The sequence below is a fragment of the Struthio camelus genome, chromosome 5 (assembly GCF_040807025.1).
Source record: "Struthio camelus isolate bStrCam1 chromosome 5, bStrCam1.hap1, whole genome shotgun sequence".
Lineage (NCBI taxonomy): Eukaryota > Metazoa > Chordata > Aves > Struthioniformes > Struthionidae > Struthio > Struthio camelus.
The window spans coordinates 57,907,776-57,928,499 of NC_090946.1; the positions used below are offsets into that span (position 1 = coordinate 57,907,776).

At 46.1% G+C, this 20,724-nt stretch overlaps 1 protein-coding gene across 1 annotated transcript; it reads right to left on the bottom strand.

The window, feature by feature from the left end:
- Positions 1–4,417: 4,417 nt before the first annotated feature.
- TMED10 (transmembrane p24 trafficking protein 10) lies at positions 4,418–20,286 on the bottom strand. The gene is made up of 5 exons (XM_068946594.1): positions 19,960–20,286; positions 15,607–15,727; positions 10,830–10,903; positions 6,673–6,799; positions 4,418–6,206 (listed from the first exon to the last, which is right to left on the bottom strand). Exons 1-5 carry the CDS (start codon positions 20,176–20,178, stop codon positions 6,085–6,087), a joined length of 663 nt encoding a protein of 220 aa, XP_068802695.1. The 5' UTR covers positions 20,179–20,286; the 3' UTR covers positions 4,418–6,084.
- Between the last annotated feature and the right edge of the window lie 438 nt (positions 20,287–20,724).

Below are 20,724 nucleotides of genomic sequence, written 5' to 3' on the forward strand. Positions count from 1 at the left end.
TAGACCTGGAGCTGCAATAACTTCTCTGTCATAAAGAAGCATTAGCAACCTTAATCTTACGTAAACGATTTATTTTCTCCATAGATAATGCACATCATCATCTTTTCATTATTTTGTTTTCAAAGTGCAGCAGTCACAGATAGCCACAGACCAGAAGACACAGTTTGATGATAGAGAGCACTCACTTTAGGATACATGATCCTATGCTCATATTAGATTTGAGGAGCTGAAGTATAAATCCCTAAAAACAAGGAGAACAAAGCCTGGTTAGCTTTTATCTCACTACCTTGAGAAGGTTCTTTCTGCTCTTAGAACGTGACATGACTGGGGTTCCTTGTGATGTGGTTAGGTTTAAAAGGCGTTCAGCATTTCCACTATAAATACCTATTTTTAAAGTAAATAATTTACCTGCCACAGTTTATTAGCTGCGGGTTGTACCTATTTCCATACAAAGACGTTGTCCTTCCAAGCAGCAAAGGTGGCACCTCAGGTTTAGAATAAAGGAGCTTACAAGAATGCATGAAAAAGCTCAGATATGTTCTACTAAATATTATTCACTGCCTCTCCCTCCACTGTAAGGGAAATACCTAGCAAAATGTAATCTGGCAAAAAAAAAATTCAGTCTCATGGAAATGAGATTAAAGAGTCTGCAACAACTTCAAAAAACTGTAAGACTACTTGAAAGATCAATATTCATGTTCTATATTAAAAAGTAGGGTTATCTTGTCCATTATTACCTGCATTTTCATCCTGGCCTTTCATAAGCTGATGATCACGATAGCATCTACAATCAGGTTTAGCCACCCCACCGTTTTGCTTTTAAAAGCACAGCATAACAAGACATACACTGGCCACTCAGGTTTACTGGAATACGAATGAAGAATATATATTCAACTTTATATTGCATTTTTCACTCAAACATTTAAAGAGACCACAATTTAGTTTAGAGTATTTGGATTTGATAATATGCCATTCTGTCCCTTGCAAAATCACTACTGAAAGATGAATGCAGCCTAGGGTAGCAATATTGTCATTTGAAGGAAAACAGTGCAAGTCCTTAATAACTTAAGGAAAGAGCAGCCCACAATGAAAAGTGAAAAGACATCTACACGGTTAATTATAATTAACTAATAACTAAGACGGCAACACAATGAGGTTCACGTTACATACCTATAGCAAGCGTCATACACCTGGCAAAAGATTGGATGGCATGGAAAGCAGGAAAGAAAAGAATGAGCAGCAGAAATGGGTGAAAAACACCCTAGAGGGTGAAGCTCTGCAGCAAATCCAGCTAGAGCTGCAATGCGATATAGCCGCAAAATACAAGCATGTCTCCCTCTGCCTGCCTTGTCTGGGTGGCACCTGCAGGAATACTCTGCCCCAAAGAACCAAGAGGACAGTTCATCTCATTAAAACTTGACTCAGCAGGGCCGCTCTCCTCATACAGCCTATGTAAAGATCACACAACGTAACAACCGTATCATTTAAAAGCTCAAGACAAAAGTGCCTCAGGAATATTATCTATGAAAGGAAATTAGCAACAGAGGAAACCATAAAAGAGGCAAGACTGAGCTATGTGAGAACTGCTCTGTAGCTGTCTTTTTTGACTCTTATAGCTGTCTCTTGCTCCAAAAGGAAGTTATTCAACATCTACATTTTATTGCAGAAACTGAAATAAAACAAATCAAAAGAGCCCTTAAGGAAACAGCTGCTCTCTCCAGACATTAGCTATACAAATGACTCTCACAGCTAAGATTGCTGGGGTGGGTACTTAAAAGCCATAGGTCCTCTGGCAGGCTATCTCAGCAAGTCTGAAATAGAGAAGAGTAAGCTACTGAATTTAGTTTGAAGTGATAAACCTCACAGACCACTTGCAACATAAAGAGAAATTAAGCGTCAATTACTTGCTATTTTGCAGAAAGTTTAAGGAGTTACTTTAGCTGCAGATGAAACGAGGTAACTCCCAGCTCATTTCAGTATGAAGTAAAACAGACTTCTTAAAAACATTGCCAAAGAGCCTGCCGGAGTTTTCTGTGCGAGTTGAGTTCATAACTATATTTCAGTGTTGCAGGAAAAGCTGGGGCTCACCTGTTGTCAGGTTTATGGAAAGGTCCAAGAAATACCAACAGGCAGAGTTATTTCTAAATCCTCTGCTCTTTCCATCCTCCTCAAAGGAGGACAGGTCTTCAAGAGTCACCCCACAAACACCAGTGTTTGCTTGGGGGTAGAAACGTCAGAACATGCAAGGGGGCCTGTCAAAATTTAAGGTTGGGGAAGGGCACAACCCACCCCGAATAGCTAGTCTTCACAAGCCACCCATCTCAACTTTTTTCTCCTGTGAAACGTGCATCAGTTTTCAGGTTTCTGCTCTCTCTTTTCCACAGAGCAGCCTTCAACTTAAGGAAATCTAGTGTGCCGCAGTCTTTGTTCATCAAAGGTGAGGACATCTTGGGCCTCAGAAAGACCCAACAGTTGAAAGACCCAACTAAGGAGATGAGAGACAGAAATTAATTCCATGAATTTGCAACAGTCAAGAGAGGCCACACTACTTTCCCAAAACACCTCTTGTAGGGCCCCATGAACTGTTCAGGTTGGAATCCCCTAATGATCTTGCCAACTAGTTGTGAGATTAGTTTGAGTCAAAAGTCCTTCAGAGGCTGCCTTGTAGTTAAACACAGGTGTTGTACGCTTGGGTTATATCTCACATATCTGACTCGTGACAAGTCAGCAGAGTGCAAAATGTTCATCCTCTGAAGTGTGTACACACACAGCAGCTGCCCTGGGTACTTTTTACAAAGAACACAATTTACGTTGACATATTAGGAGGGGGAATGCACGAAGATATACCTTACTTAGGAATGTTCACGCGCTGTGTAAGTAGCATGATAATTAAACTGTTAGTCACGTTGACAAGTGGGTGGAAGAGGCTGGAAATGTCTGATGCAGTTTGCTACAGGCAATTATAGATTTACCAGTGATGCATCTGTCACACACAAAGATGGGCTCACACAAAGATGGGCTCAGACCCAAGTATCTGTAACAGCTCAACTTTAGCCCGTTTCCCAGAAGTAAAATGGAATGAACACACCAGCTCTGCATGCACAGTACTTTGAAACTGCTCAGACTCACCTCCAACCTACCACATGAGAACAGCTGTATGATTTCACATACTCAACTATTCATCCAAGCAAGAACTTGTGGAGGCTAATCCTTATCCAGAGGTCTGGGAATTTCCCTTCTCGAAATTCTCCCTGATACTATTAACCAGTTACGTAGCATTTAAGTAGCCTCAGCGCTGTTATGTGACATACCTCACTTGGTCACTGCCTGAGGCCCAACAGAGGTTATCTGACAGCAGTCAGGTAAATACCTCATCACTCTCTTCAGTGAAGATCTGTCGCTCACAGAGGACTAACTCATCTTCGCAACAATTTAAGATTTTCTCTGAAGCACAAAACTGAAAGTAATTAAATTTATCAGCTGAATTTTATTTGGGAGCTGACAGTGAAAAACTGGGCCTTGTACTCTAGAGCATCAGCCCTATTTCACTATCAGCCAAGCATAAACCAAACTGGCGTTCTCAAAACCTCTCCACACAGAGAGAGATGATTAGGAAGATGGGGAGGGAAAAAAGGCAAATAAAACAAAGAGTTTTTATCAGGGACAACTCTTTCTGAGTGACTGCCATTTGCTGGGTTGATCCTATTCCTCAGACAAAATTCAGTACACACAGTCCTTTCCAGACTCCAGAATTCTCAAATTCTTTTGAAAACAACTTTTGGTAGAGAAATCCAAAGTCCTGCTGGGGCTCTGCGTGTCTGCTGTTTCCTATGACAGGTCAGCTTGCAGGGAACAGCGGTCAGTAGGAATGCGCACAAAGAGGACAAGACTTGCACAGACAACTGGGGTGGGTTATTTTTCCCCAAAGAAATTTTATTTGAGAAAATTGACAAAATCCCCCAACCAGTAATTACAGATAAATTCATACTAGTCCCCCACATCTGTTCCCTGGTAACCATACCAGTACAGTGAAGATCAAAAAGCAACATCAGAACGATGATACTGCAACAGTCACCTGGGGACCTGAAAGCCTCACCACCATTTTTAGGATAAAGATTTGTTTTGCACTCTGATAAGATCGGGGAGAGGATATCAAAACAGACAAGACAGGGAAAGCCTCCACCTGGTATTGTCTTTTCAATTTACATATATATATATATATATATATATATATATAAAAAAATAACAAACAAAACCTTAACAGATCTGCTACAGGCTTCAAAATGTAGGACCTAAAAACTAACTTCAAGTGATGTTTGTAATTCAGTCCTGTGGCATCACTGCTGTTCTGCGCTGTAACAGCTCTCAAAACTTTACAAGGATAAAGCGGATGCAGGGGGAGAGGAGTGGACTTGGGTTCTTCATATGGCTTTATTAAAAAGGACACAAATTAAAAGCAATATAAGCACTTTCCAGTAGAACTAACAACTCCAGGATCTTGGCAATGGAAAAGGAGGTGCAAAGTCCTAATGTATTAGGTGACAGTAGATCATCTTTTCACCATCTTTCCCATTGCCTCACCCTGAACAACCGTTTCCCTCCCAACAATAGATCAGATTCAGGTTAGAAATTATAAAACACGTGCTTTTTTCAAAATGGTAGGCTGGGCCCAGGGCCATGACAACCCTTTCCCTAGCCAGAATGGTCTAGGCACGTGAGTCCACAAGGCTGTGCTGCTGAACCATTTGCTCTGAAGGAATGCAGAGAAGACAAAAGAATTTTAATCACTGCCTACAAACTGCAGCATGTAAGTCCAGGAAATGAACCTGCCTGTTTTTTTCCCAGCCTGGATTATTTGACATAATGCCATCTGGACGGCTAAGAACCTATGAGAGTCCCCTTGCTCTCTGTAATACCGCATAGGAGAATAACAGTTCTGCTGATGGCACAGCTCAGATGCTCCACAGATGCAGCATTAGTCTGTTCCTACTTTGTAATGCTTTCTAGTTCATCCACACACTTCCAACTCCTCTGCTAACCTGCAAAGCACCTCTTGCACCCCCAGACCTCAAAGCAGGGTACAGGCCTTCACGCTTCACATAGCAAAAGCATACCTTGCTTTGAGGTCTCAAAAGAGGGAGATTTATCCAGCTGTTTGCTGAATAAACTCTACAGCGTTAGGTGAAAAAAGTCTCCTGCTCAACATAAGACAAGGTTTCCTAGCACAACCTGCTCCTATTTGCACTGCAACTGTATCTGACTGATGCCTCCGGTCTGCATTGCAAAAGGCTGTCATTGACCACGGCTTTCAGGGAAACTGCCGCATCATTTCAGAACAGGAGAGGCTAGTCCAAATTAAACACGTGGAGCAAGGTTGGGATCAAGGCTGAACAGCTTATCTGAGCAGGACAGGCTTCTCCTCTCCAAGCTCAAATATGTTAGCAAGCCTGCCCTCCAAGGCTCCCCTTCCTCCAGGCTGAATCATCACACTCAAGTGCCTGGACCCCTCACCACAAAGATTCCAGCTCCCACAGGGAGAAACACCGAGGTCCACGACAGGGACCAAAGCTTGGACCTCCCTCTATCCTCAGGCCCTGCTGGAATGACAAATCCTGTTGCTTTGCACCAACCTCTATCTGCATGAGGCTTAGATCCCAGCTGGTCAGAACAGGGAATCCCCCACTCTGCCCTGGTGCTAGCTGCATTGCACCTAATGAGCTCAGCAGGCTCACAGTAACACTACAGTCACAGACAGATGGGAGACATCATCAAGCCAAGATTATAAAAGGAGAACAGACAGCGCAAAAGTTTGCTGCAGCTGTCATGGAAACATCATTTTTATTTAATCGCTGCCCCAGGAACCCCCAAACCCATCACAACCTCCCCCACCCTCAACATCCAACAGGATTTCACAAGTCCCCAATTGCCTCCAATGTTTATGCTCCCCTCCCCCTTTGGGGGCCAAGTTCCTGCAGGAAAGCTCCAATCAGTGGGTATCATCCATGAGATGGCTCCAGAGGGCCACGGCTGGGTCCCAGTGGTGTCCAGCTGGGTCTGAAAGGAGGGGGAGGAGGTCTTGCTCCTTTACTCAATCAGTTTCTTGGCCTTGAAGAAGCGACGCAGGTAGAAGACCTGCCAAGTGGCCAGTCCGATGAGACAGCACATGGAGAAAATGCTGAAGTACAGAACCCGGGTGTTTGTCGACTCTGAAACAGACAACAAACCATTGCACAGGAGTCCAACATCACAGGATGCTCCTCAAGAGGGCAAAGTCCCCAGGGTATTTTCTCCCCATCCTTACAAAACTTCAGAGTCAAGATATCAAATAGCATGAAGGTAAGGGCACCCAAGCACCAGCAGTACATGAGAATAAAAGAAGGTCATCTAATGAGAGGGGACAAGATTAAACTGTGATCAAATGGCAGCATGAAACAGTACAGAATAATTCACGCTAGGATTGGAGAGAGAAAGAACTGATTTCTAGAGAGAGGACAAACAAGACTGAGTGACTGCTTCAAAAGGAGAGAAGCTGCAGAGGGTTTCTCTAACTAGGAACAGAACAGGCAGAGACCATTGTAATCGCCTCATCTCTAGATTCTGTCCTAATAACACACTCAGCAAGACCAAACGTCTTAGAGCGCCGATCCTCCCAAGGAACACACAAAGTCTTACCATTAGTGTCCCTCATCTCCTCTTCTCGTTTCTTCATATACGCAAAGTCATTAACGATGGACTCTGAAAGATCTTCTAGACGCCTTAATTCTACTTCCAGAGGCTTCAGCTTCTCCACTTTAGCAATCTAGAAAACAGGAGAGTCAGGAAATCACAGATCCAAAACCCAAAGCTCCCACATGGGCTTTTGCTGCTAGCTGGAAACATTCCTTCTCACATACTTCATATCTGACACATCCTTCCCCTAGGGAAATGCCTCTACAGGCCAGAAACTACCATAGCATAAAACACTATCAGTTCTCCTACCTGTTCTCAGGAACACAGATTTATGCCTCCAACTCAAAGGAGGGGCAAAGCATACACACGAGCTCATTCCCTCATTATTCTCCTAAGTGTTAGTTTAATCACAGTTTGCTTCATTTGCTTTGCACTGGGTACGAAGAGCTTACCACACGGCTAAACCTCCAGTGAATAGATGCCACAGACCAAGGTACAGCTAACTGTAACTTATATAGGTACACAACACTGTTATACATGCCCACTGGACAGTAGCACTGAGATGCGCTTTGCTAACCATTGCCGTAAGTCCCAGGAAGTCAGGGCACTTTGATTCCTAATAACAGCAGTTTTATTACAGACATAAGACCACAATGCTCTTGGTAGGGACCATGCAGCTACAGAGTGCTGCATTTGCCTCAGTCCACCAGGTGACGCTGCTGGAATACATAAGGGATGGGCTCCATCTCAGCCAATTAAAAATAAAAAACAAAAAAAGAACCACAAGATAGATAAGCTTCAAAAAAGTGGATCTTACAGGACATCATTTTTGTGCATATCATGCAATCCACATTCCTGTAAGCCAAAGAGTTTTATCTAAAAGAAAAATCTACAGGAAATTCAATTGGAAAGCGCACTCCATTACAGTAACTATTTAAAGTTGAAAACATGTGGAGTCATAAAAGTTCCCTGGCCCAGCCTGACTAAACAGCACGTAAAAACGTGTGACACAAGGACATTACACAAAGGAAACTAAATGCAATTCCTGCCACCGCTACATTGCGGATTTTGAATAACCCTGGTTCTTGCACATAATTTGTCATTACTACAAATGAGAGAACCCGCAGCTGAAGGCCAGACTTTGTGTCCTGAGGTAATGCAACTGAAAACAAATACCGTATGACCTGGGAATCCCTATAGGAAACACATGGCACACCTTCAGTTCACAGACTGGCTGCAGGGCACCCTTCTCACAGTGACACAGAATTACTTAAAAATGAAGTCCAGGACCAAGTCCCTCACAGCTCAAGGTGGCAGTCATGCAGGCAATAGAGGGCGCTCATGGAGCAGAAATGCCATTTCTAGATACAACTGTCCAGGCAGAGTGGATCTGAAGAGACACTCACAACCAGGTCAATGCTATTTAATCAGCCATTTCACTGAAGGGTCTTCTGCATGACATGCATGCTGTGGTAAGCAGTAGGCCCTCAAGCAGTCATCTGAGTATTTTTACACTGAGACTAGCTCTATACTACAGTTCTGCCAGCAAAACAGTGTCAGTTTGGAAAGAGTATGAGAGGGGATAGGATATAGGAGATCAAAACCCTCCCACTTTTTAGCTGACACACTGCACTTACAAAACCCTGTGGTCTGGACACAACTCTGCCAGAAGAGCTTTGCTGAAAAACTGGCACTAGCACAATCATGCCTACAGCCTGCGCTTTGCTGACACAGTTACAGCAGCAGTCTGTAGCACACACAAGGTTTCAGGCATCTCTACTGACAAAACAACCCTAAGCTGACAGGCTCCAATACCATCCCGGAAGGCACGTTTGCACATTCACAGAAAGGCTCCACAGGGAAAAACCTAGGCTCGTCTATTCCATCCTGCATCCCTTTAGCTGCTGTTAATAGGTGAGGCTACTCTCAGTCTGGCATGGACTCTCAGATGTATATCCTTAAACCCCTCTTGCCTCTAGTGAAGCCAACCTCCCATTAGCAACATGCACAGTTGCTGCAAAGGATTTTGTAAAAAACTCACCATTTGTGATGGTGAGCAACGGAAACATCATCAGCTTGGAAGGCATGACAACATCATGACCACCAGAGGCCAACCAAGAGAACAACTCCATCGAGCTTCTCGGGGCCACTCACAGACAGGCTAAAGCCTAACTCTCTTTCCAGCACAGAGAGCCACGCTGTGGCAGAATTTGGCAAGGACTTGGAGAAATAGGTTCCTTTCTAGATCAGCTAGTCCTCCCGGTGTCCTCCGAAAAGTCCTTTCACCTTTCCTTACCTCCAATTCTATCTGCTAAACGGAGAAAGTTTTGCTTCCCTACCCCAGGAACAAAGACGACTGACCAAGCCATACAGTAAGACAGCTAAGATTTCTCTAACCTAGCTCATTGTCTCAGTTGCATAGATCCAGACATTCTTGGAGCAAAGCAAACTGATGCAGCCAGACTCACACATCACCCCTATCCTCACTGCACATATCCATGCACAAGCAGGACAGTATCATCGACTCTGGCTCAAATCTCTGCATCAACTCTCCTTGCAACAGCTCAACAACAAGAACTGGGAGGAAGAGAGGACATTGGTGCCTTACAGCAGATTAACATCACAAGCAAAAGCCTCTAGAAGGCAGCAATTCCAGGACAGAATCCTGGACAGCAGCCCTCCCTTCTGAGGCCTTACACCAACCTCTCAAGTCAAAAAAACAGTAAACCAGTTTGAGTACTTCGCAGACATGCTGCTTGACAAGGCTAGACATCATCCATCACTCTGAAAGGTCCCCAGAAGTCAAGGTGGCTTCCTACCCCTGTCAAGATCCGGATTTGATAGCATCGTAGGACTGCCGGTCTACATTCTTCTTTACCTAAATCCGTCCACAGACCTTTCGCATTGGTCTAACTACACTGGAGAGGAGTGTGATGTATTCTTACTTTTAATCCAAGACAATTATGTTAGTTTAATCAGTTAAGGATGCAGATATACCAGCATAAAGGAACCTTTCTACAGGGAACAGTACTTAGAGGGAGCATTACAAAAATAACTCAAGCGTATATTTCAGGGTTGTCTTTAAAGAAATTCTGTACATCCAGTCGCCATAATTCAGTCACATTTTCAGGAGTCACGCCATAACATTTCAACATCGTAATCCTTCAATAGCTGGTTTAGCCAGACAGTTGGCCAGCTGGCCCAATTATTGCTTTGCTCTTTGCTGACCCCAAGCTTATTTCTTATTCTCCACGTGGGATGTGCTAGCCCAAAAGCTCAAAAGAATATAAAACTCTAGCAGACCCAGCTCAGAAATATTAGTCTTCCTAACTGCCACCATACACTGCCTCTGCTACTCACTCTCCTCCATAAGGCATCTCCCATGCTGTTTTGTTCTTGCAAATCATTGCTACGGGCACTGAACCTTTCACAACTAACAACTCTCATTTTCTCAGGCACAGGATCTACTGGGGGCTAATCAACCTTAAATCCTAGCAAGCCAAAAGCACGGTAGCTGTAATCAAAATTCAGCCTACAAACCAGTCAGAGACTGTCCCAACCACAAAGCAACTGCTATTCCACACAGCTGGCTTTTGGGTCTAAAAAAGCTAAATCCGAAAACGGAAACGTTTAGGTTTCATGTCCATTCTCAACGCAATGCCTTCAAATCAAATACTCATTTCACACGAACTACTCTGCCAAATATTTTTATACTGATACACTGCCAGTTGCTAGAAACGCACAAGCACCATTTCTTGACTGTCAGACCAGCATCTCTCACAGTCATGAAGGTAACAACAGTAGAAATGCAACTTCCCTTTTGGGATGATCTGATACTAACCTAAAATGCCCTCTGCTGCTGAGTCAGGGGAAACTACACATCTCAACCTCTCGTTGCCTCTAATACCTATGCTGGGTCACACTACCCTGGTAAAGAAAGTCACACATTAGGCCTCAGTTGCCAGAGCACAGAATGGATTTTAGCTGATGTCTGCCCCCATCCGCTGCAACACACAAAGCTTCAATGGATCTGTAGGTTGCAGAGAGGCTTTCATCACCACTGGGAAAACAGCTTCCCATCACGAGCCCCAGATCTACAAATGGCATCATGTGAGTGCTGGGAAAGGGGAGTCTAAAGTGCAGGCAGCCAAGCGACATACCTCCTCATAGTTCTTTGCTTCAACTCCGTGCTTCATATCCAGAATCACGAGCTGGTCCGGCATCCTCCCTGTTCCTGGAAGCATAATGAAAGGATTCATTGTGCGAAACATTCAGCCTGCCAGGAAATCACCAGCTCTCCCCACCACTGAGGAAGGGCTCACAACACCCTCCCCTCCAGTCTGCAGCTAACTGCGGAGGCAGCACAGTCCAGCCTAAAAATACAGAGACTTCAGAATAAATCCTGGCTGAAAGAGAGCCTCCCAAAGATAATGAGAACAAGCTGTAACTAAGAATGCTAAGTGTGTGTAGGATGCAAATCACTGTAAAAACTGCAGAGGATTAGAAGATGCATACCAGCTGCTATGAGACAGCCTGGCTAGAGACAAGTCAGCAGAGGGACAAATACTCAATTGGGGAGCCCGTGTTCCTCCTAGCAGGAAACGCACCAACCATTTATTAGGATCCCTAGGGCTGTAAATGATTTTACATATAAAGGAGCAGAAGGAAAACTCTAACTCAGGGTTACAGCCTATGGGGAGTACTGGTCCTAGCATGCTGCACAGTCTCAGGAGAAGAGACAAACACTGCAAAGTATCTTTTCAGGGAAAGAACAGATCAGATGTCTGGGACCCACACCACTAATGCGAACCCCAAGACGACAGAAGGCTTCCTAAGCCAGGAAAACACAATGCTACTTCAGAGAACTGCAATCTGCAGCCACAGCAAGTAGGATAAGGTTGCAGTCAACAGCAGAACAGGTATGTTTTAAGGTTGGAGCCTCCACGCTAGAGAACTCTACAGCTAACAGCCTCTTTTAACAGCTACAAACTATCATATCTGGGAAAGCTAAAAATAAAACTCTCTATATATAGTTTATATATATACACACACACACACACACATATACATACATACATAGAGAGAGAACATTCAGCTGCACTGAATATCCTATTCCACTACACCACCCACGAAGGACACGCTCGTGCATACCACATTCCCAAACCCCAGCACTTTCAGGCATATAGTTGTCCTCACTTGGCTGCCAAGAAAACATAAGGTTTAAATTCACTTACACTATGAACTTCAGAGTCTTTATCCAGGAGCATACCCAAGACTTATCCTTTGCCTTAGGAGGTTGCCAGGTGGACGTTCCTCAGTCCACAAATTCAATACACAGGGACACTTCAGATCGAGCTAGAAACGTGTCCCAGATCTTTAATATGGCAGCCTCAAGTTCTCTTTCTATCCACTAAAAAGCTCCTTCACCACCTGAGCAGAGTCATCTCCAGTTTGTATTGCTCTCAGGACATGGAATAACTACTGGCACTATGGTCTATATCAACTACAAACTGTTTCATTAGTTTCCTATGGGACACAATGGCTCAACATTCAAACCCAGCTACGTAAGAGCCTAATGGATCAATTAGGATTAGGACTGAAATTTTCAGTTTGCTTAAAAAAGACTGGTTACTGTAAAAACAAACTCAAACCCCAGCACTGTTCTTTAACAGACATGTTACAACAACCCCATGCTCCATTCTCCAGCCACAGGTTTTGACCACTTATGTCATGTATCAGTATGCCTGGAGACTGACAGATAGGATGGCCAAAAGTAGCCCCACAAAAAAATCCAAAGCACACACTTCAGTGAGGGTTTTTTATGTTGTTTGAATTACAGTAGCTTGGGTGGAGCTCTGGGGCTTCCAGGAAGAAGTAAGGAAGATGAAAAGGCCAATGAACAGGAGAACAGAACTGGAAGCATTAATTGGTCTGGAAGGGAGAGCTGGAAGGGAGAGCTGCCAAGAGGCAGTAAGAAAGCAGACAAATGAAAGAGCTGCTGAGCGCAAAGGCACGGAAAGCAGACTTTCTGCAAGAGGTTAACATTATCAGGGACTATCCTAGAAAAAATGAAGTTGCTCTTCCAGAAATTTACTGAGGCTGAGGTACTAGGCAGCTTCTTTCAAGGACGCCAGACCCTCAGTAACTCCCTGCTCCTCCTGCAGGCAATAAGCAGCAAGATAAAAAACAGGAAGTTCCAGAGATCTTGAACTAAACTGTCCTGCTAATACCTACATCCCCTGGGAGACCAGGGTCTTCATCGGGTCATCTCATGTGAACACAAAGCTGCTTCCTGGGAGATTGAGAGAGCTCCTAATTCACTAAGTCAATGGGAAAATAGGATTGTTAAACTGGATTGTCAAAAAGTTTTCCAAAGAAAATTCCAGAATACATAAGTCATTGAACTCTTTGGTGAAGAGAAGAATTAAAGGCTGCCTCAAAGAAGTATAAGCAGCAAAGTGATGCTCCACTCCCTCCAGTAAATTCAGATTTTTAATTTTTATTGTTAGAGTGGAAAGCAAAACCAGTTCTCCATAAGCGTTCTAACAACAATTCTAATATGACCACACAGCTTTGCCATCACTATAAGGGAGAAGACAGATAAAGATTAGCATATAGCAAGAGCCCCACAGGGGAGCATGTAATGCAGTCTATGCTTTTCTCCTCAGAAATTAGCATCTGATGCTAGAATAAGTGGTCCTGGGAACAGAGCACTGGTCAGTAAGACAGCACCCTGTCTTACTGAGTAGACAGTAAGTAGGAGTGGAGGACTGGATGAGGGGAAAAAAGTCTGCCATACAAACACCCACAGCTCCAAGAAGTGCCCTAAGAGGCCTCTCTACTAAGACAAGCTGGACCTTCAACACAGGATCTCCTCACTTCCTCTTCCTCATTTCTGTGGTTATAAATTGAGAAATCCCAGTTGCTTAGACCCTCCTTGGCCCAACGGCTCTCGGCTTCCTCTGCCAACAGTTGTCCTCTCCCTATACTCTACCAACATCCTCCTTGGCTGCAGCACTAGAAGCCCTGACTACTTACCTGAGGAAACTGTGAAAAAGAAAATCTGTTAAAGAGAAACATGGGGAGAAATCAGAGCCTGGTCAGTGCCAACTGACCAGTGCCAACATGATAGAAAAGCCAAGGCAGGCACTTGCTTGTGACATGATTTCTCTTACCCAGTCACCAAGCCCTACACACAACTCAGTTTCACAGTGCCACCTCCCTCACCTTAATGCTTCCTTGAATACTGGCACAAGCATGGGAAGTTGGGGGATACCCACTGTGCAGCATATATTGAAAGCAAGGAATACAGGGCCCCTGGGGCCAAGAAGAAACTGGCAGCTTGGATGCCACCAAAGAGAAAGCCTCCAGAGGAAGATACAGCTGCTCAGTTGAGCAGCTCTAGATTTTGGCACCTCAGTCTCCCACTGGTCACCTGGTAGAAGCTGCACTTGGAAATATTTTATCCTCACCTGTAAGGAAAGCTTCAAAAGAAACTCACAACAACACAAGGGAGACAGGGAAAAAGCATTTGATGCCACAGAAAGAGCTATAAGGGGCTGAGGCTAGGCAAGAAACTTCTTGTCGCAAGCAATGAAAAAAAGAGTCTAGACACAACTAAAGAAAGAAGCCTTCAATCTTCCCACTTCAGTGTGTGATCACATGGAAGCTATGAACGGGTATGTGGGACTGTCTGGAGACCTCCCAAATACCCAGGTGTTGGACAGTAAATGGCATGAGTGACTCTCCCAGATGAGTCACTGCTGTCTGCATGTCTCGATGTGTTATGTAGCATTTGAAGGCACTACCTTTGGAGTGAAGGAAAAGCAAAACCCTGAGCATTTGGAGTCTCTCCCTTATCTGTAAAATACTGCAGAAGAGGTGTTATAAGCCAAATCCTTCCCAATCCCAATGCAGAAAATTGCCTTCTGCTTCTGGAAAGTCCTCTTCTGCTGGCAAACTATTTGCATCTTAAATGTGGAGCAGAACAGCAAAACAGACACTGCCTTTCAACAGATATGGGGAATGCTGCAAGTGGCTGCTCTGTGAAACACCTTCGTTTTTTTTTTCAGGATAAGACATGGGAGAACTGGGCCCAAAGAACAGAACTCTGAAAGCAACTGTGAAGAGATGTGAGCACCTACAAACTCGCATCCCCTCACACCACAGCAAACAAGACAGAAAGCCCACGTGCTGGCTGTTTTTCAACAAATTTATCCTGAAATTGAACCTAGCCACTCAAAGCAGCACATGCGTCAGGCTCGCAGGAAACAAGCCTCAGCGCCTGTTAGGCAACCATCCTTGCAGCACAAATACAAGACTGACGTCCTGTTCATTTCCCCTTCCCTTTGTCGATCACTTAGAGAGCAGTTGTGGGTGCAACTCAAGGTCGCATTCTTCTACACACACACGCCAGAAAATGTTTTGCAACCTAACACAGAATTGCTGCCAAGTAAACGTTCTGGAGCGATCACATTCCACCAAAAGGAAAGAGATGGACAACTGGCAAGGAAGATGGGATTCTGGAAATGATGGCATCCTACTCTATTCTGGCTCAACTGCAAGACGAGGAGAAGCAAGACAAGAGTAAAACAGGTCTGGTTTCTTCCCTGCCCGTGCCATTCATTAGAACTGCAGTGACCTCTGCAGGAGGAATACACAAGATTCCCCTTTCTTATGCCTCTTGCAGAGAAAACCTGAGCGCTCTACACAACAGCCACAGAAAATGTCTTATTTCCAAATGCAACACTGACAGCAGATACTGTGTACCTCTGACGCTACCCACAACCTCCTGCAGATCTTCTTTAAAAGTCCTAAAAGTGTTCTGCAAACGACACTCAGGGATCGCTTCACCTGTACTCCTAAAGCACGCATCCACTATATACATGAACTTCATCAGCAGCTAGAGGCAAAAAGCGGAGGCTTCGCTTCACTTACCCACAGGAAGTTTGCTCTCAAAGCAGGCCTCAAACATATCATAGTCTTCAGTGGTGAAGGCAAACTTGCCCTTAGTGGCATCTTCCTTAGCATACAGGATGTGTCCAGCTGAGTCAGTTATCTGTAAGAGAGATGCAATGCGGATGAGGAACACAATGTTTCACTGCCATGCGCTTATGCTTCTTAAGCTAAGCTGGAAGACTTCTCCTAGGCTCCGCTTTGAATTTACTGCATTTTGCTTTCAACAGTTTACCTCCTTCCTCTCAATCATTTCAGTCCCTCCCCCCACTCATCCCCACCCCAGGAGCTGGAAAAGTCAGAGTGCCTCTCAGGTACTTATTCATATTCAGATTAAAAAAGAGTCATCCCTCCTCCCCCTACAACTTCTGAATACACGCTATATTTAGGCTCTCTAGCTGTAGCAAATTGTTATTCATTGCCTCTGTAGCTTCTTTTTGCAAGCAAAATTCATAAATTCCCATAGCAACAGAAATACAGAGAAGCCTTATGGGACAAAAAAAGACTCATTCCCTAGCAGAAGAAAGAGAGAAGGGCACATCTGTTCCCCTAGAAATGAACCATCAGCACGGCCCTGAATTATACAAGGTTTAGGTGCCAGGATCCATAAAAGTCATCACTTCAGAAGACAATTCAGACTACACAGAATGATGACTACTTTGCGCTAACTCTATGAAATCACTAAGAATAGGCCAAAACTGTAGAAGTCTACAAACTGCATCAACAAAGAGCAAAAACAGATACACGTTTCAGGACAGAGACTTAAGAATCACTGTGCTCAACTGAATTAAAAGGCCTGTCCAGCTGAAATATGCTGACCAGTGAGCAGGAGTGAAAAAACCTGAAGGCTTTATAATATCGCATGTAAACCAACAGTACGTGTTCCTCTGGAACGTTTCCCAGTTTCCCTCAACAGATACAGCAGAAAAGCCTGAGTGCTGTAGTTACTAGAGGTCTTTGAAAGTCTTGCAGAGGAAGAGACTGAAAAGTTTGGGGATAATTTTAAAAGAAGAGAAGAGAGAAGTACGCACACACACAAACGTAATACAGAGAAGATAAGTTAGATATTCTCCCTTACTCCATCTTACAAGAAAAAAGCACACATGTAATCTATAGTCTTGTTTTCCTGTACAAAAAGCACATAGAACAGCTAAGCACTTGAAATGATTCAAAGGAAATACTCATCTTGTTTTCTTATAACAGCACCTAATTCACTCCCTGTCACTGGATACCACTGAGGCCAGCAGCACGCCAGGATTCAGAACAGATTCAAACCTTTACACAGATAATAAGAGTTTCCACATCAGGCAGGAAAAATAGTACAGGATATAAAACCTGATGCCTCAGGGTATAAACCATAGCTGGCAAGAGATTAGCAACAAACTTCCTCTACATACAGATTATTCCATAATTGTCTATTATGGGATTTCTTCTAGCTTCCCCTGAACCATCTGGAATCTGTCAGCATCTGAGGATAACAAGGAGCACTGCTCTGGTCTAGTACTGCAGTTCCCAATCAGAGCTCTACCTGAAGTCAAGCATCAAGCAGAGGAAAGAATGGCTATGCAGTCAGGTACAGAGACAGATGTGTTGCCACTTCTCCTGTCAGCCAGGGACAAGCCACCGAACCACTGGAAGCTCAAGCAAGCAGGCCTAACTGCACTGCAGAGCCATCTCTATCCGACCACACAGACATGACATAAAAGTATATGTTTTGGTGACCATGCAGCGCACACTATTCAACAGCGCAGCTCTGATTAACCAAGATGCCAGTCTAATTATATATATACATACGTGTGTATATATTATACACACACACACACATACATACTGCACGGTGTGCCCACTGGCTTCTCAGTCTCAAGAAACAGTTCTTGTTACTGTTGTCCCTATTATTTTGAGCACTGTCCTCTAGAGATTTCTAGGGACCAGAGCTAAGCTTTAGCTAAAGGATACTGTGCAGCTTGATCCATTTTTGTCCTTTACAGCTCTAGCAATAGCCCGCTCATAAACAGGATCTCAGACAGTAAAAGCTCTGCTGTCTGCTTCCTTCAATATTGGACACTGTTACCCAAATCAGGCAAATACATTACCCATTCAGTTGGGCATGCGGGGGTGGGAGAAGTTGCAAGTAACCCAGTCAGAACACTTGTGGGGGAGAAGTTGACCTGAAAGGGATTTTTCATGATATTCTAACGTTATTTACAGTAACACCATCCTCCACAGACAGGGCATTGTTCTCCCTTGACAAACAGCCCAACAACTCCCCAAACTGCCAGCCTCAACAATGGACAGATGCACGTGACTGGGCCCAAGCAAGACGTCATCCACCCAAAAGCCTCCCTTCCATAGCCAGCTGGCAAATTGGGCAGATTCCTCAGAAACAGAGGGTGCCACTGTTAGTGTTGGAATATCACAAACACAGAACTTAGCTCATGGACAGGAACCATACTGAGCTCAGCCAAGATTAACTACCAACCTCCTACGTTCTGGTGGCCCAATTCAGGGAACTGAAACAGACCATCCAGTGCAGAAGGAGGGAGACCACCTGCAGATATCACGCCCTGAACTAACCTTTCCTGCACAAACTCAGACACAAAGCTGTTTTGGTTCTGTCTATATACAGATAAGTTTCCTGTTACAAATGATGTAACTATACAGCACAAAACAATTAAAAAAAAAAAAAAGGCAACAATCCAGAAACATAACCAAGCAAGACTACCCCTATCCCACGGTTTTCAGGTATTTCAAGGCAGATGCTGCAAGGGTAACATGATTTCAGAAAAATCTCACAGTGCTCACTGAACACTCCCATTTCTGAACCTAGAGATTCTTGAGCAGACAGCCTTGTCACTGTTTGCTTGTACACTTACTTTTAAAATCCTCTGGAAGCTCAGAGAGAAGACGGACAGAAAGCAAGCTTCTGCAAATGGATTAAGTTAGAGTGATTAGTAACAGACCTTACTTGGATAGTTGGGAAATGAGAAGAAAGCCCAGGGAAGGAAGATAATGAACAGAATTAAAGTGAAGCTGCTGAAGTGTTATTTTAATAGCTTCCTGTCACATAGATAGATTTATTATTCACATATATATTCTGCTGATCTTTCCCCTATACTCTGTAAAGGTCCTTCAGGCTATCATCTTGGTGCTTTCTTCCCTGCAGTGAACACCGCAGCAGTGGTAGTATGCCAAAATGCCCCATTAAAATCCATGTAAGTCATATGATACAGAAAGAACAGAGTAACTGCTTATGAAAAGCTTGTTTCTAAGCCCCCATCTGACCTTTTCACTATGATCTGCTGCCTGGCCCCTTTGTACCAGGCTATAGGCAGAGATGGAGCTCTTGAACAGCCACGTCACTGTAATTCTCTCCTCCCTACACAGTGTCAACAAAGGCAGGCCTAGGACGGCTTTATCTCAGCGGCCCATCCCCCACGTGGTGCCACATGTCTTATAATCCACATGCCTCCCCCTATGATATCTCATGGGGACAGCAAGCCTTGGTGTAACTTCTTAAGCTGTTACCTACCTTTCTCCCCCATTACCTAATCCCCAGATAGCAAACGCTGGGCGAGCTGTTCACCCACACTGTTCCCTAACACAAAGCAAGCCCTGTCACAATCCTCTACTACGTCACTGGAAGCTGTCTGTCACTGAGGCGCCCCAATCCTTCCCATCATGAGAAACGTAAAAGGCAAGGCCTGCCACCATCTGTAACTATAACCCATGTATGTGCTGCATTATACATGGAAACACAGGCCACGTCAGGACGGAGGGCCCACAGGCTGGAAGTCCGCCACCTACGGAAAACAAACCTGCCGCAGCCTGGCGCTCTGAGCCACAGTCCCTCCGTGCCACGCAGAGAGAACAACGCCGGCGGAGGCCTGGGGTCACAACCCGTAACCCCGCCACGCCACACGGAGAGCGCAGCGAACCCGCCACAGCAGCGCTGGGCCCTGTCCTGCGGCCCTGAAGCACCGCCGGTGTGCAGAGGGCGCACGGCACGGCACGGCAGGCTGCCGCAGGCCCCGCCGCAGGCCGGCAGCTCCCCGGCGCCCCGCAGCTGCTGCCGCCTCCGCTCGCAGAAAGCCCGCCCGGGCCGCGGCCGAGGCCGCCCCGCCGCTGGACAGAGCCGCCCGCAGCCCCGCGGCCGTTACGTGCGGGCCGCGCGCGGCGCCATGGCCCGCGCCCCGCCCCCGCCACGTCCGGCGCCGGCCCCGGCCCCGCGCGGCCCTGTCACGGCGGCGGCGGCCGCGCGCGGGCGGGTCGGGCCGGGCCGGGCCGGGCCGGGGCGCCGGCGGCGGTCCGGGGGGCCGCGATCCGCCCCGCTCGCACCTTGAGGTTGGCGGAGGGGCCGGTGGAGGAGCCCGGCGGCGCGCCGATCTCGTACTCGCCCGTGACCAGCGTGTCGCGGTGAATCTCCTCCCGCAGGCACTTGCGGGCCTTGCCCGGCAGCTGGAAGGAGATCGGCCGCGCCGGGCCCACCAGCAGCAGCAGCAGCAGCGCCGGGGCCAGGGCCAGCCTGAGGCGGGGGCGGCCGGGCGGCAGCGGCATGGCGGCGGCGGCGGCGGCGGCTCCGGGTGCGACAGGCCGGGCGTCCTCCTCCGCGCCACGTGACCGCCGCCACCGCCGCTGCGTCAGCGCAGGGGGCGCGCGCGGCTCGCGCGCGGGCGCGGCGCGGGGGGAGGGGGCGGGGCGCGCGCGGGGGGCGGGAAGCGGCGGCGGTTGGGGGGGAGGGGCGGCTGCGGGCGTGTGGGCAGCCGCGGGGGGGGGATGGGGGGGCTGGAGTATGAGGGCTGAGGGTTGTTCGGCTGCCGGCGGGGAGCAGGGGGAATAAAAATGGACCCGGGATCGTGGCAAAGCGACGCTATTTTTCTTTTAAAGTGTAAATGATGGCTTCAGAAAACTGCCATGAAGGTTGCAAACGTGCGGGAGGCCCGGGAGCAGGTTCACACCCGGTTCTGTCCCCCCAAAAACTCTCGCTGTTAACAGTAACGTCGGAAGGCAGAAGAGTAAAATGAACGTAGCGCAAGCGCTACCGCGCGCCTTAAATCACAGTCGGTAATTTTAGAGTAGCGACCCAAAACGCCGCGCTTGAGG

Coding starts and splice junctions, on each gene's coding strand:
- TMED10 (XM_068946594.1), bottom strand. CDS start 20,178: ATGCCGCTGCCGCCCGGCCGCCCCCGCCTCAGGCTGGCCCTGGCCCCG. Junction 15,728..19,959: donor GCCCCTCCGCCAACCTCAAG/GTGCGAGCGGGG, acceptor TCTCTCTTACAG/ATAACTGACTCAGCTGGACA. Junction 6,207..6,672: donor GGAGATGAGGGACACTAATG/GTAAGACTTTGT, acceptor TGTCTGTTTCAG/AGTCGACAAACACCCGGGTT.